Below are 14,893 nucleotides of genomic sequence, written 5' to 3'. Positions count from 1 at the left end.
TGGCTCCTTATTTCTGTATAATCACAGAAATAATAAGAATCACAGAAATAATAAGAATTACTTCACACCAGCTTTACATTTAGTATACAAGCTATAGTGGCATGAAGCATAGCAATGATCAGAATATGATCAGAAACTTTCTCTTAGCACTCTGTGTAACAGAATGGGCTGCTTTTGACTGATCTTGCAAGCAGTCTGACACTTGCCAAACTGGTGATTTGGTTTGAGGAAAATCGCTCGTTTCACTTTTGAAATAAATTTCACCTCTCCATTTGGTATTGTGTAATCTGATATCAAGCATGTAATGAGTAAGGGTTATTATCTAAGTCCTCTATTTAGGAAGGAAGTTTTAACTCTAAGCCTTTAAGTTAATTGATCTTATAAAGTCAGTTTGTTTGAAAATACACAAAAGCTTGTATTACAACAGAGCCATAATAGATGCAGAAAAAATGTAATTTTGCACAATGTAAAATTGTAGGGGTGTGTGTGACTGCTTTCTTTTTTACAACTGTAGGGTCTAGCGGTTTAGTGCATGAAACCTAGTGGAATCTATGCAGTAGAGAACACTGGCAAAGTTATGCAAGCAAACTTAATCACTGAATGATTCTGAATGGCAAATATCAACTATTTTTGAGAGAAGCCTAAGGAAAACTGATGCTTTAAAACTTAAAGGTATGCAGACATCACTCACAGAAACATTGTAGAGAGGAAATGTAGATTTTCAAGAACATCAGGTATGCATACGCAACAGTTTAAAGAAAATTGTTCATTGGAAGAAGCTAGTTTCTTTCACACCCTGTAAATTATAGATGAATTTTACACATGGTGTCAGCAGACAGGAATACATGTAGCCCACTTAAGGTATACCAGTGTACACTAGATAATCAGTACAACCTGCACCATAAATTTTGCAGTAAAGGCCAGTCAAAAAAATGAAATATATTCTAGAAACAGTCTCCCCCTCCCTCAGCTTCCAATGCAGTTCCCATCTTCTAGGACTCAGAACATGGCTATTTAAAAAAAAAAAAAAAAAAAAAAAACTTTGCTGAAATATTTTAGAAAAGCAATTCAGGGTTTTAAACTTTGATTTAAACACAGCATTGTCTCCTTTTTCACTCTGTCCTCTTTTTTGCACGTGAAGGCAACAGAATGAATGATAACTCTGGTTTTCTTTTACTTTTTCTTTTGGACAAGTGTAACTTTGAAAAAGCTTAGGGAATTTGGAAAAGTTATGGAATTGCAAAAGAAGTAACACAAGAAGATGAAAGGAAACCAGACGGCAGATATTACTAATTTGATTGCATCCTGACAACCTCTTTCAATTATGGCCTCTGAGTTTCTGGAGGGTGCTGAATCAGCATTGTCCTTGCTCTCAGATCATTTCTTCCACACCTAGGAATATAGCTCAGAAAAACTTACAGTACTAGCTTCTCTTATCTATCAAAATCAGGGGTCTGTACGTCAACTGGCCATGTTAACCCTTGAACTATGCTCATGAAGAGCTGAAAAACTCCATCCTCCATGAGCCTGCACTGCAGCAGTAACTATGTCAAGGTGGTACTACAACTGTCGATGACTGACCTGCGTGGTGGTGTACATTTTCTGATTCTTTCTAATGCATTATCATAAGCAAGTCAATGTAGGCTGTGTCTGTGACTACTCACACTACCAGCCATATGTGATCCTACCTGTTGGGTTGTTGGGTGCACAGAGCTTTTTCCCATCGGGCTACAGAGCTTGTCCAAACTCACAGTTCACTGTGGGCCTTCATGCACAGGCATCCCAGGTGAGCTTGGACCTCAGTGTTGGTGGGCTTGTGCTAAATATCCCGTATATATATATATATCTATATGGAGAGCTGGTGGTTGAGCCAAGCCTATGTCTTTGTCTTGTTTGTATGCCCTCGCCAACAACTCCTGAGCCTTGGACTCATGTCTCAATTGTTGGCCATCGTTTTCTGATTTTGATAGTTCAGCAACGCAATGAAACTGAAGATAAAATCTATGGATTCTTAAATGATGTGAAATTAATATACTTGTACAATAATCAAAGCAAATTAGAGTCAGGAGTCATACATGACTCTAGGAATCACAGCCATACAAAAGAAGAGGAATCATGTTCTTCACCACCACCGTCAGACCACACAACATGGTCCTGATGGGACCCTGCAGGTCACTGCATCCAGGCACTTCTATTATTCTCAAAGAGATTTCAAAATCCTTTTTAATAAACCTTCTGAATTTCAAGACTGCACCTACAACACGTTTTTCAAGGTCTGACACAGTCGCGCGTTAAATTTGCCATGCAGTGTGACTTTCATGGTGGCTCTGCAATGGGCTGTCCTCAGGGGAGCTGCTGGGTGATTGTTCAGTACATTGGTCCGAAAAAACTGCCTAAACATTGAATGCGACCTGGCAAAGGTCGTGGTAACTCTGTCTGTCCTGCCTGAATGTTGTTGTTTTTTTTTTTAATATGAATATTGTTGTAATGCATTATTAGACCTACAGAAACAACCTGGGAAATTGCAACAGTCTTATGTTAACAGCTTCCCAGTTTATAATTGTGTGTATTTGTAAGACAACGGCTGTTTCATTGCCAATGAGGATACTAATTCCAGGCTGCATGCAAAATTGTTATTTAGTCCAAGCTGAAAACTTATGGATCAAAAGACAATAGGGATCAAAAGGCACCTAAAAGGGTGAAGAAGGAAGGGGACACCTGAGGGTAGTTTGATTTGTGGACAGAGGGAGCTGCTGTCAGCTTCTGAAGCAGCTGCGTCCTTCTCATGCTCATGAGAGGAAGAAATATGCAGAAAAATATTTTGGGTCAATATATGCTGTGATTTCCTTTCAAAAGGCAGTGCTGCCCCTGTATGCTCATAATTAGAGCATAATTAGAGTGAATCATCTGGCTTCAAGCCACAGAGGTAAAGGATGTTCCCAAATGGTGACACAACCAAGATCCCAGGTGGGGCATGTGATGGTGGTAGCTCAAAAACTCTGCATAAAAACTCTCATACAGGAAGGAAAAAACAGAGTGTGCTCCATCTGTTTTCTGCTCCTGGGTACAGTACCAAGCACCTGCATTTGTACAGACAGCATTTCTCTCTCCTGTAAACAATCTTACCAAAAAAAAATGGTATAGCAAAGTCCAATCTTCAAGTATTTCTAATGCGAAATTTTAAGCAAAATACGTCTCTTGGATCTCTGAAGAAACCTTCTGTGGCATTTTGGGGAGGTCTGACAATGGGGCAGAACTGGAGGTCCAGCGCAGTCACTCTCCATGGCCCAGAGCAGAAACTGAAGTCCATGTGGAGTTTGCTGTGTAAATGCTGGGGCTTAACAGCGCTCCTCAGAGTGGAAAGCAAGAGACTGTTCCTGCTCCCAAGGCATGGGATGATAGAAGTCCCTTTATTTGAGAAAGGTACTGAGTTTGGAAATTTCCTCATTCAGAGGGAAAAAAAAAAAAAAAAAAAAGGAAAGAAAAAGGAGAAAGGAGCTAGGAAAGATTCACATTGTGTCAGAGACAAGTCCTAACCAGGGCTTTAATACTTCTTCCAGGGCCACAAAGGAAGCATCCTTGCCAAGACAGGGATTGCTCTGACTTCTCTGTCTTCCTAGAAGTCATGATAGTCTTCAGTAAGACAGTAATTACTGCCAGAAGCCCTAAGGAGTCCACTCAGGAAGGCTTCAGTTTCCTCTCAGGCACACGGAGGGAAGCTCAGAAGTAAATGATTAATGGTCCAAAGCTTGATTTGATCTGCTGCTACAATTAAGTAGTAGCTGGCAAAGCTCACCGGCCTCCCTCAGGTACCAATCCATACTGGGCTGTTTCAAAGAGTTCCCGAGAAAGTGGAGCTTAAATAACCTCATTAAAAGCTATCTGAGAGGCGTTTCAGTTACACTAATGTACTATACGACCACTGAGGACATCCATAATCTGCTCATGTATAAAAATATAAATAAGTCATCTGTTGGGTAGCTGAGATTCTCCAGTTACATCTAAATGGCATATGAATATGAGGGGTATTCAGATATGAAAGCTGCTTACTGACTGAAGATGAATTCAGTAAATAATTGCTGTTCATGTACTTGGCTGGGAGTGACACATGATTTTTCTATGAATGTGAATTACGTGTTAGACCTCTAACTACCAAGTTCAGACATTTCTCGTGACAAGCACCATATGGAGAGAGTGAGCTGTCAGAAAAATAGGCTTGGGCAGAACAGAGGTAAGGTTATTTTTATAAGTTACAGGCATTTTTCACAAACAGCATTTCATTTACCTATCTGAAAATATATACTTGCTGTATAGCCCTCCCCCCCCCCCCCCAAAAAAAAAAAGGCATGAATTGATAAAACGCACAATTTGGATTTATTTAATCATTGCATAGAAGGCCCTACTGCTCCCATTGTGGTCTGGAAACCCAGACCAGAGAACTGACCCAGCTGTAAACAACACCGCCTTGCTGTTGTGGTTGTGTTACTCTCCAGGTGGACTAGGTTTTGGTTTGCCTGAGGACCACACAAACCCTTGTGGGAATGCATGGGTGGCAGCAGCAGTGAGTCCTTGCCAGGGCCAGGCCACACAGAATGTGAATGGGTGGGTAACCAGGGCACTGGGGACATAAATGTCCTCGGGGATCTGAGCCTAAAGCCATCATCTCCCTGGTGTCCCAACAGAAAGAGTGTCCTAAACCATGCCCTCACTCTTTATGTTCTAACATCTTGCTCTTGAATATACAACTTCTGTTCTTCTCACAGGAGATTTTGCAGCTAGCAGCCGGTATTGATTTAAGGTTAGAAGAGTAGTGCCAGCTACTTGAAATATAATTAGAGACTGAAATCAGAGTTTTGATACTCCTAAATTAGAATAGCATTGCTAAATTGTAATTTAAAGTGAAAGAAAAATTTTGCTTTGACAGAAAAATCACGTTCATTTCTTTATTGCTAAGAAGTGTGAGACTGGGCATTTCTTTTTTTTTTTTTTTAACTCAAAATATGGACGTTTCAAAAGCCTTTTGCTTAAAAATGTTATCAAAACTGAACAATTTAATTAAAACGTAGAATATTCACATTTTCTGAAATGGTTTTGATTAATATCCACCTTCTTAGACTGCTATAGATTCTACATATTTCGTAGCACGGGATTTTCTTAATATATTTTTGAGTAATCCGATCAAACCAATGGTATAAAGGGTATTTATTAGTTACGTAATTCAAAAGTTATGCTTAAGCTGATGCTTAATGTCAAATACTTAATTCCAGAAATCAACACTGTGCATGAAAATGTTCAAAGAAGTGTTCCTGAGTGAGGTCTTTCCTGTGCAAACTTGTGGCTTAGAGATGATGTAAGGAACAGGAAGGACACTGATGCACAGTGCAGCTTTCTGCCCCTGACCTGCTGTGACAGCTCCGCTGTGATACCTACAGATCAAATACAGGTGACATTTTTCATCTTGAGATATACCACTTACCTCCTACAGTACATTCATTTGGAAAAAAAAAAAAATCAAAAAAAAAACATTTGAGAAATACGGGAAGAAACAAATACAGACCTTACTACAGCCTGGAACTGCTAAAAGCAGGTCTGGGAAAAGACTTGTTGCTTGTTGCATCCAAATTTTGGATCAGAGCTCCTACATCTTACTGGAGAGCATCTCAAGATGTACCACAACTCTGCCCATGGCAGAGCCATTTCTGACAGCAGTTACTATAACTTGATCTTACAAATCTGCAAAGGGGGAAGTCCCACAAACTTTCCATGCCATCTCTTCTGGGGCACCACAGTCCTGATGTCTAACATAAACCTCATGCTGGGGTTAAAGCTCTTGTACTGCTTGCTCTTCCCATTGAACACAGAGAGACCAGTCAATTCCTTTTGTCCTCACCATGGGCTTTCAGAGGGGTCGTTTGTCACACATTCTACATTCCTGTTTGCTCATGCTAGGACAGCCAGGAACGTGGTCACTCATGCTCCATCGGAGGTTCACTATAGCCTCCTGCTTCTTCTTCATGGAGCTGCTACCGACCCAGCTGGTCCCCATCCTGTACGTCTGGTCTCCAGCCCTGAGCTTGTCTTTCTTCAGGAGCATCCCACTTCTCCAGTTTGTCATGACGAAATCACATCTTGTTCCCCAGCATAGCCATTGCCCTTCCCAGCACCATCGGTGGTGTCACCCACAACTTCACTAAGTCTGCTATCTGTGTTATTATCTGCACCGCTGCTGAAAAATGTTGGTGATATCAGACAAACCGCTGCTTAATTCCTCTTATAAAGCTCTGTGTTTCCACCCTGACAACTGAGAACTGCTCCTGTGCACAGCTTCACAATCAGTTTTGCAGTTGTCCCCTTGTTTTGACTTTATCAGAGCGTCACAAGAGTCAAATCCATACTAAAATAAACCAAAATATTTTTCCCTCATTTTACAAAAGGGGAAATCGAATTCTTTTGACCTTGACTGTTTCCATGAAGCTTCTATTGCCATTTAATAACTGATTATTCGTTCCCAGACCCCTCTGGAAACTCAAATTAATCTCACTTGGTTCCTGCCCCAGCCTGTTTTCCCCTTGTTGAGCTGGGCACCCCTCGGCATTTCTCTCCTAACTGGGTAACTTGTCTGTCCAGCCAGAGCTCACAGAGAGACTTTGGGGCTCCAGGGCTTAATCGTCGAGTCCTTTAATAGCATCAGGCAGACTTACTTCCTTCCTTATACGCTTTATTAATAAAGTAATTATATTTGCAATTGATATTTGTCAATATTAGTACTAAAGTAGCATTATTAATAATTTAATAGTGTATATGATTTGTTATATAGGTTATTTAGAGATGAGGATTTGGCCATCCTGCTGCTGGCATCCTCACCACTGGGGACCTTCTGATGCCGAACGACATTAAATCCTTCAGCGTCCCCGGTGTCTCCTGCCAACAAAGTGCTGCGTTTAAAGCACTCCAGTCCTTCCTTGGTCCTTTCCTGCCAGCGGCGCAATCACAGATCTCTTGTTACTCTCCGTGTCGCTTCCTGGCTGTATCTTGTTTGGTCTTTGCTCTTTCCGCCTTCCTTCACTCCCCACACACCCCCTCTTGCCTCCAGGATGCTCTGCCCACCTCACCCTCCGAACAACCCCCCCCGGGACACTCCACAAACTCTCCGTACTATCCCTACCGTGCTTCCACCAGCCTGCCTTTACCCTTCCATACCCGGGACGGGGCGGGGGGGGGGACACGACACAACCAACCCCCACCCCGCACACCCCCCGACCCCCCTCGGGCTCCTCCACCTCCGCGGGGCGGAGCGGGGCGGGGAAGCGCGGCCCAGGCCGCGGCAGGGCAGGGCCGGGCCGGGCCGGGCCGGCCCGGGCGGGGTCTCCATGGCGACCCGCCGCCGCCGCTTGCCCCGCCAGGGCGGCTGCGCCGGGGGTTGCGGCCGCCGCTTCCAACTGGCCTCGGCCAACAGCCGCCGGCGGCCGCCTATATAGGGGCGGCGGCGCTGCCTGCCCACCTCCGGCCCTGCACCCACCCATCCCTCCTGCCTCCCTTCCCAGGGCAGGCGTGGCTGCTCCTCAACCAAGTACTATTTAATTTTATTTATTTACATACATATTTTTATTATTTTTTTATTTTATTTTTATTTTTTATTATTTTAATTTGTTATTTTTTTTCCCCCCTCCTATTTATTTCCCCTCTCTCTCTCTCCCCGGAAGGTGCCGACGCCGGGGCGATGCACCGCACCGGCGAGAAGAGCCGGGCGGGCCGCCGGGAGCCCTGCCCCGCTGCCCCCCGCGGCGGCCGGGCCGTGCTGGGGGTGCTGGTGGAGAACGGGCAGCAGCGGCCCGGCGGCCAGGTGAGCCCTGATCGTGCTGGCTGCTTTCTCCTTCACTCCCTCCTTCCTTCCTTCCTTCCCCACCAATGCTCGTCCCTTCCCCTCCGCGCGGGCTCTGGGGCTGCCGGCCCGCTGCTCCCCTCCAGGCTGCAGGTAAAGGCACGGGGGTGGTGGGCTCCAGGTCATCCGTGCTGTAAAATGTAGGGGATGGCTTAAAAAAAAGTCTCTTTGCTGATGCTTGCCTGAACATCCCGTTGCTGTGTAGCTGCTCACGTTCCTGTCAGGGTGCTGGGGTGCTTAAGAAGCTGAGTTCACAGCTGGGTGTTGATGTGTGGTCCTCCAGCCCTCCTGGAGCTGGCTGCTGGGGTAGGGTAAACGGAGCTGTGCTGACTTGCAGGACCTCAGCCAGCAGCTGCGTGCGTGCAGTCTTCTTGGGTGTGACTTTTTGAAGCCCCTAACTCAAGTGGTGGCTCACAGATAGTGGATAATGTCAAGGACTGTATCCTGTTCACAAGCTGAAGTCGTGGGGTTTGTGGTGCTTAAGCTCAGCGGTTCCAACTTTGGTTTGTAACTTGACATAAAATGCTTTTGGAAGTCTGTGATGGTGCCTGAGCGCTTCTTCTCATTGCCCTAACTTGCCGCACTTTCTAAAACCTGCTCCATGCTACACTGAACGTGAAGCAGACCCTGCACTTGCCAGCCGTCAGGGCCAGGCAGTGCCCTTGCTTTATTCTCTCTTGCAGCAACAAGCAGTGCTTCCAAAGTGCCAGCTGTAGTTGGTGGCTTTTCCAATTAACCTTTGTTCCTTGCTTTGTTAACCAAGGAAAGTGATTTGCCTTTCTAAAACAACCGATACTGTTTGTTTTCTTCCTGAATTGCCCTGCCACAGCATCGCTATGTGCTCTGTTTCAGAGTACTGCTGTTACCAGACACTTCTCTGTCTCCAAGAATGCCGTCCCTCCAGCTGGAAAAGATGAATTATCCAGCTGCATGGTCAGTGCTGCATCAAAGCAGGGGTTTGCCATCTACATAGATGAACCAGAACAGAAAGAAAACTACAGCTACCAAGTGGATGAAGAGCTGGAATCAAGCCTGTGTGAACTGGATACTAGTGCGATGACATCCAGTATTCACCTACTGCTGGATCTGAGTACAGGTAACCATGGTTAATACATGGTATCTGTAGAACAGGTACGTGCAGTTGATCATGAATTGTGGTGAGCTGGTGAGTAGCTTATTTTGCAATAAGTAATGCTTCAAGATAACTTTAGTTGTGTCTAGGTGACGCACAACATTTCTGCTGTGCTAGAAATAGCAAGAGAAGGTGAAGAGGGTAACTACCCAAGTGTCTTTCTGGCTCTTCTTGCCTGCTAGGTTCTCCTATGCTAGTGGATACATCCTTCCGGTCCCAACCTGAGCAACAGATGGGAGATGCCATAACTCTAATGACTGTGGGAGAGTACGCAGAAGACATCCATCAGTACCTCCGAGAAGCTGAAGTGAGTGTCTTCTAACAAACCTAGAGATATTTGGGATGTGGTGCGCTGCAATACTGCAAAGCTGTATGGTTGCTCCAGGATAAGTCTAGGCAGCCACTGAGCAAGCAGTAAAATCCATCTCTCCAGCTAGAGAGGTTCATAGGCAGCTTCTAGACAGTGATGAGATCTTTCAGGTACTACTCTGCATCCCAGAAATACCCCACTGTTGGAGCATCTCTTGATTCCAAGAGATGAAGAGTTCTTGCAGATGGGAGTTGAAAGCTGCAAAATTTCTGAAGCAGTTGAATGTGACCTCACCGACAGGTCTCTTGCTCTAATAGTTCTTTTGTCATTCTGTATCAGACCAGTAAAGTGCAGTCTTTCAAGGGGGGGGGGGGGGGGGGGAACTGATTTGTTTTTCATTGTCAGGTCCTCCTGAATTGCTTATATGTGCAAGGGCTGAACTTGACCGTCCAGGAGGTCCTTTACTTTTCTGTTACTAACACAGTAGCTCTTATCTCTTCAGTTTTTCTAGAGATCCTGCTAGTTAATACTGCTAGTACTGTAACTATAGCTAGTAACTAGCTATTAATAGTGTAACTGCTTGAGTTCCTTTTGGTACAAGTTTACAGAATCTTAATCAGCTCAGCCTTCAGTGGTCCTTCTCAGGGTAAGCAACCTGATTCTTCACCTGTCTCTCCAAACAGATTAAATACAGGCCCAAGCCCCACTACATGAGGAAGCAACCAGATATCACATCAGGAATGCGTGCCATCTTGGTAGACTGGCTGGTGGAAGTAGGGGAAGAATATAAACTTCGGACAGAGACATTATACTTGGCAGTGAACTACCTGGACAGGTTTCTCTCCTGCATGTCTGTTCTCAGAGGGAAGCTGCAGCTTGTCGGAACAGCAGCAATTCTTCTGGCTGCGTGAGTGTTTATCTCAGAAGATATCAGTGAGCTAAAACTTATTTTTAGGACCGAATCTCTTTGTGTAATTTGAAGGAGTGAAGCTTGCAGTGGTAGGTAGCTTTTCCTGGTGTCTTTAGATTTGCCACTTGACCTACTTCGGCACTAGCTGAATTAAATACTTAATATTCTCGATTAAGTAACTGTAGTGGGAAAACCTTAAAACCTTGTAACCATAACAGCAGAAGAAAAACACTACTGTATTAGGCTGCTAGCCCATAAGGCTGTAATAGATTAAAAGCTGCAATCTGCAATTAGCCTTGAACTGTTTTTAAACAGACAGGGTGCCCAACAAAGCCTAGGAGTGCAAGGATTTTTATCTGGAATGCATGATGTTACTGAAACTTTAACACTCCTGACTAGTAGCAAACTCTTAATGTGAGTGTATGTCTATCTAGACTAGTGACTTGGAGTTCCTCTAAACATCTTGGCCCCCCAGAGTTGATTCTCAATTCTTACCCAGACTGGAGGAAGGATTAAAATAAGAACTCTCAGCAAGTCTTAATTGCATGTGCTCATCCTGATATGGGTGAAAAGCTTCTTGTTACCCTAACTTTTAAGCTCACAAATGTGGCTTCTCTGCTTCTTTTGAAGGAAATACGAAGAAATCTACCCACCAGAAGTGGATGAATTTGTGTATATAACAGATGATACATACACAAAGAGGCAGCTGCTAAGAATGGAACACCTGCTTCTCAAAGTGTTGGCTTTTGACCTCACGGTGCCAACTATCAACCAGTTCCTCCTTCAGTATATTCAGAGGCATGGAGTCTGTATGAGGACAGAGAACTTTGCAAGGGTATGAATTACCATCCTTTTAGGATGGATATTCTGCAGGCTTGTGTGCCTGGACTTCTGGATAAGTGCCTGATTGAAACACTAAGCTTTGTGTTATCTGTCTGGTCAGCTAGTCTGTCTTGCTGGTGAGGTGGTAGGAATCCATTCTTCAACAGTGCATGCATAGTAAGCCTGACCTAGACACGATGGTAAAACATATTGCTACACAATGACACTGCATATGCCCACAGAACTGCCTAGGGGTACCATGCTTATACAGATCAGGTTACAGGGTAACCCACGCTTATAGGAAAACACCTGACCTGCTGCTTAGCTGCAAAGGGTGTAGTCTTTGTACAGTGCCTGTTCAAACGGAGCCCAAATTCTGTTTCTGAGAGCTGCCCACTTAGCCCAGACCTCCAAGTGAGGTCCACCTATGTGAACAAAATCCTCAGAGGATAGCATGGCCTCTTTTTTCCTTTACAAATACTTAAAAAAAAGTCTTTTTTAACAAAAATTGTATATTCTATCTGTAAAATTAATTAGGTCAAAGATAATTATGCAACCAGAAGTTCATTATAGTTTTGATTGTTTAGGCTTTGACAGAAGAGTGGTCTTTGTTACCACTGGAACATGAGAAGTTTTTCTGCAAGATGAACGGGACTCGAATGCTACTTCTGCTCACCAGACACATAACTCATGTTTCTTCACTGAAACTGAGACCATTGACCAACTTAAGTGCTCAGTCTGTTGGCCTCATTCTACCACACAGGGCCATTCTGTTTGAACGGCTTGCTTTTTTGTTCAGTATCTTGCAGAATTGAGTCTCCTTGAAGCTGATCCTTTTCTGAAGTACCTTCCTTCACAAACCGCTGCAGCAGCCTACTGTCTAGCAAACTATACGGTGAACAGGTCTTTCTGGGTAAGAAAAACAACTGCATGCTAAAGTGCTCAAGCACTTTATCATTAAAACTTTGAGGAGCTTCAAAACTTGTTATAAAGGCTGAAATGCTAGGATGCTGTTCCTGAGCTACTGGGTCTACCTGATTAACAAATGTTAAATCAATCTGAAATATCCTGCCTTCTCTCTGAAATGGGAAGGACCTTGCTGCCACGTTCACTTGTGTCAAGTCTGTAACTAAAGCTTGTCAGTAGTTAGTCTCAAACTCCTTAGATAGAATTCAGGGGCTTTGGGGAGGGAAGGGAGAACTGAATGTGTCTACTTCACTGAAGTGACTACACTCAGTGGCTGCTGTAATGCAGGCCTTGGTAGGCCTCTCAGGTGTGTGTTGGAGTAATAGCTTTAGAAGGGAGCAGAATCCAGAAGAGATGTAATGGATGCAATATAGTTATAGCAGAATGAGGTAATTGTCAGACTTCCTGTCAGACCGAAGACAACCTATAAGTGAAAGTGATGACAGAATACACTTGAATCCTTTTCAAGCCTAAACCTAGAGTGAGAACTGATGACATGGTGAAAATGGTTCCTGCTTCTGTAGAAAATACCTTCCAGGTGAATATTCTCTAAAATAGAGTAACACAAGCATTTTTTTTCCCCCTCTTCTTACCAGCCAGAAACTCTTGCTGCATTCACTGGATATTCATTAAGTGAGATAGTGCCTTGCCTGACTGATCTACACAAAGCATGCCTTGATGCTCCCCGTTGCCAACTGCAAGCAATTAAGGAGAAGTATAAGCACTCTAAGTAAGTAACCAAGAAGCTACTGCTTTGTAACTTGGAGGCTGTAAGCACAGGATGGTTCTGGTTGAACAGCCTGGGCTACAGCTCAGTAACTGACAAACTTCTCATAGTGGACAGCTTCTGTTTCTGAAACTGAAGCCTCTGTCAGCATCTTGAGGGGAAAACTCTTCTGGGCAGAAGAGTAGTTCATTCATTGGTATGCAGATGTAGTGGATCACAATTCGCTTGGAGCAGCAGGATGTTTTTTCTTCCCCAGGGTGTTTCTCAAGAGGAATCCTTAAAGTTTCTTTAAACCTGTCACTAAAAATATTAACTTGTTTGATTGCATTTCTATTCCAGGTATTTGCAGGTGTCTCTTCTGGAGCCCCCAGCAGTTCTTCCTCTACAATAGAGATGGTGGATCCTGCACTTAGATAATTTCTTCCCAATCTACAAAGCTGGTCTAACATTTCATTGAACACTGCAGGTCATGTGTCTGTAACCATGGTGACCAGAATGGTTTTTAGCTAGTATTTTTTAATTAGATGCCTTTTTAAAAAAGGGTATTAGACTATAGCTCTTAATATAACTGACAGCACTTTTAATAAATGTCTTATTACACTTCCTCTGAATTTTCTGACTCCAGTTAATATCTGCAGTAATGGTGGGTGGAAAGGCTTTCTTACAAAGTATCTGAGATGGGCTTTTATGTTAGCTGGACTGGATAAATGTGTCAGGCTATGTTGGTTCAAATCACATCTCCACAGACATGGGTGACTGGCTGCAGTGTATTACCTGTTTTTCTCCTATTCTGAGACAAGATCATCTGGCCATGAACAGCACCTATTTTCTGGAACTTGTTTGTCATATCACAGCAAAAGCATCCACAAGCAAGTGGTCTATGAACACTGAACATATGCGTAGAAGACCATCAACACTGAGGTAAAAATTAAACTTCCATTCAGAGTGAAATAGGGTAGCACCTTCTGCAGGAAGATGGATGAAAGGGTGGTTTGAAAAACCTTAAGTACCTTTCCAACACAGGAGGATACCCTGTAATAAAACAGCAGTGCTAAAAGCTATGAGCAAGAACATGTAATGCCCTGAGGGTCTGGAAGCGAGCTGGATGGCTCTTGGCATTATACTTGTGATATTAGATGGTTTTGTGACTTAGCTGTCTGAGATGATGACTTCTACCCCTAGAACACTGCTGAAAGTGTAATGCTCTGCAGTTTCTAGAGGAGCCATCACTGTCAACAGGAAGGAAGGGGCGGAAACTCTCTTAAGTTCTTAACTATCTGATCCTCTATTGCTGCACTGTTGTACCCCCTCAGTTCTTCAATTGGTAATGATTAAAAAAATAATAAAAATCCACCGAAACCTACCTTGTATACTTCTAAAATGCAACTCCTATCCGAAGTGTCTCAAAATACTTAGCTGAGGGTGTTAGTCAACATGTAGGGAACTATAGTCAGCTCATCAAAATGGCAAGGTAAGTCCGAGGCATTCTCTTGTAATTTTAAGAGTAGAAAACATTCAAGACTACTCTCTCTCCAGAGAGTAATCTGTGCAGGGCATTACATTTCCAAGCAAGAATATGCTTAACACTTGACATTAAGATGCAATTCAACAGAAGTACTATTTCTTGCACTTACATTAAGTACTAGCTAACAAGCCTCTTGCTTTAATTTTAAGACCTGATTATACTAGCATGTGTTGTGAAGCTCTTAGCTTCAGGTGTTTCACTTTCCTTGATAGGCATCAGAGCTTCCCCCCACCACCTCCCTGTCTAGGCTGGTGAATCCTGCTAGCAATGAGAACCCTTCTATGCCCCTGAGATGGAGGCAGTGGTACAAACTAATTCACATAACAGAAACTATCCTTTAAGGCAGGGGGAGTATTCTTTTTCAGCCTATCCTATGCAGTTTTTAGTGTCTCACTTCAAAAACTTTCTAGTTAAGTACATGAATCTATTTTATTTACTGATATTGACTGATACTGTGACTAGACATCCTATGCTTATGTCCCTGGTACCCACTTCGCGCTGGGGGCTAGTGCCAGCAAATTTCTTGCTGCAGTGGATTTCATGGCTTATGGGAATAGATGTCTTGGAGCTGGGCTATGAACCTCAACCATGCGTTCAGGCAGCTCCTTTTAAGTGGCTC

The 14,893-nt window shown here is 43.6% G+C and overlaps 1 protein-coding gene across 1 annotated transcript; it reads left to right on the top strand.

Annotated features, from left to right (window-relative positions):
• Positions 1 to 7,413: 7,413 nt before the first annotated feature.
• CCNA1 (cyclin A1) lies at positions 7,414 to 13,352 on the top strand. Its single transcript, XM_066989693.1, has 9 exons — positions 7,414 to 7,570; positions 7,704 to 7,843; positions 8,735 to 8,978; positions 9,197 to 9,321; positions 10,008 to 10,231; positions 10,865 to 11,069; positions 11,856 to 11,969; positions 12,619 to 12,752; positions 13,089 to 13,352. The coding sequence occupies exons 2-9, from the start codon at positions 7,721 to 7,723 to the stop codon at positions 13,138 to 13,140; spliced, it is 1,221 nt and encodes a 406-aa protein (XP_066845794.1). The 5' UTR covers positions 7,414 to 7,570; positions 7,704 to 7,720; the 3' UTR covers positions 13,141 to 13,352.
• The last annotated feature ends 1,541 nt before the right edge of the window (positions 13,353 to 14,893 follow it).

This window comes from Anser cygnoides, chromosome 1 (genome assembly GCF_040182565.1).
Source record: "Anser cygnoides isolate HZ-2024a breed goose chromosome 1, Taihu_goose_T2T_genome, whole genome shotgun sequence".
Lineage (NCBI taxonomy): Eukaryota > Metazoa > Chordata > Aves > Anseriformes > Anatidae > Anser > Anser cygnoides.
This window is presented reverse-complemented; position numbering and strand designations above follow the sequence as displayed.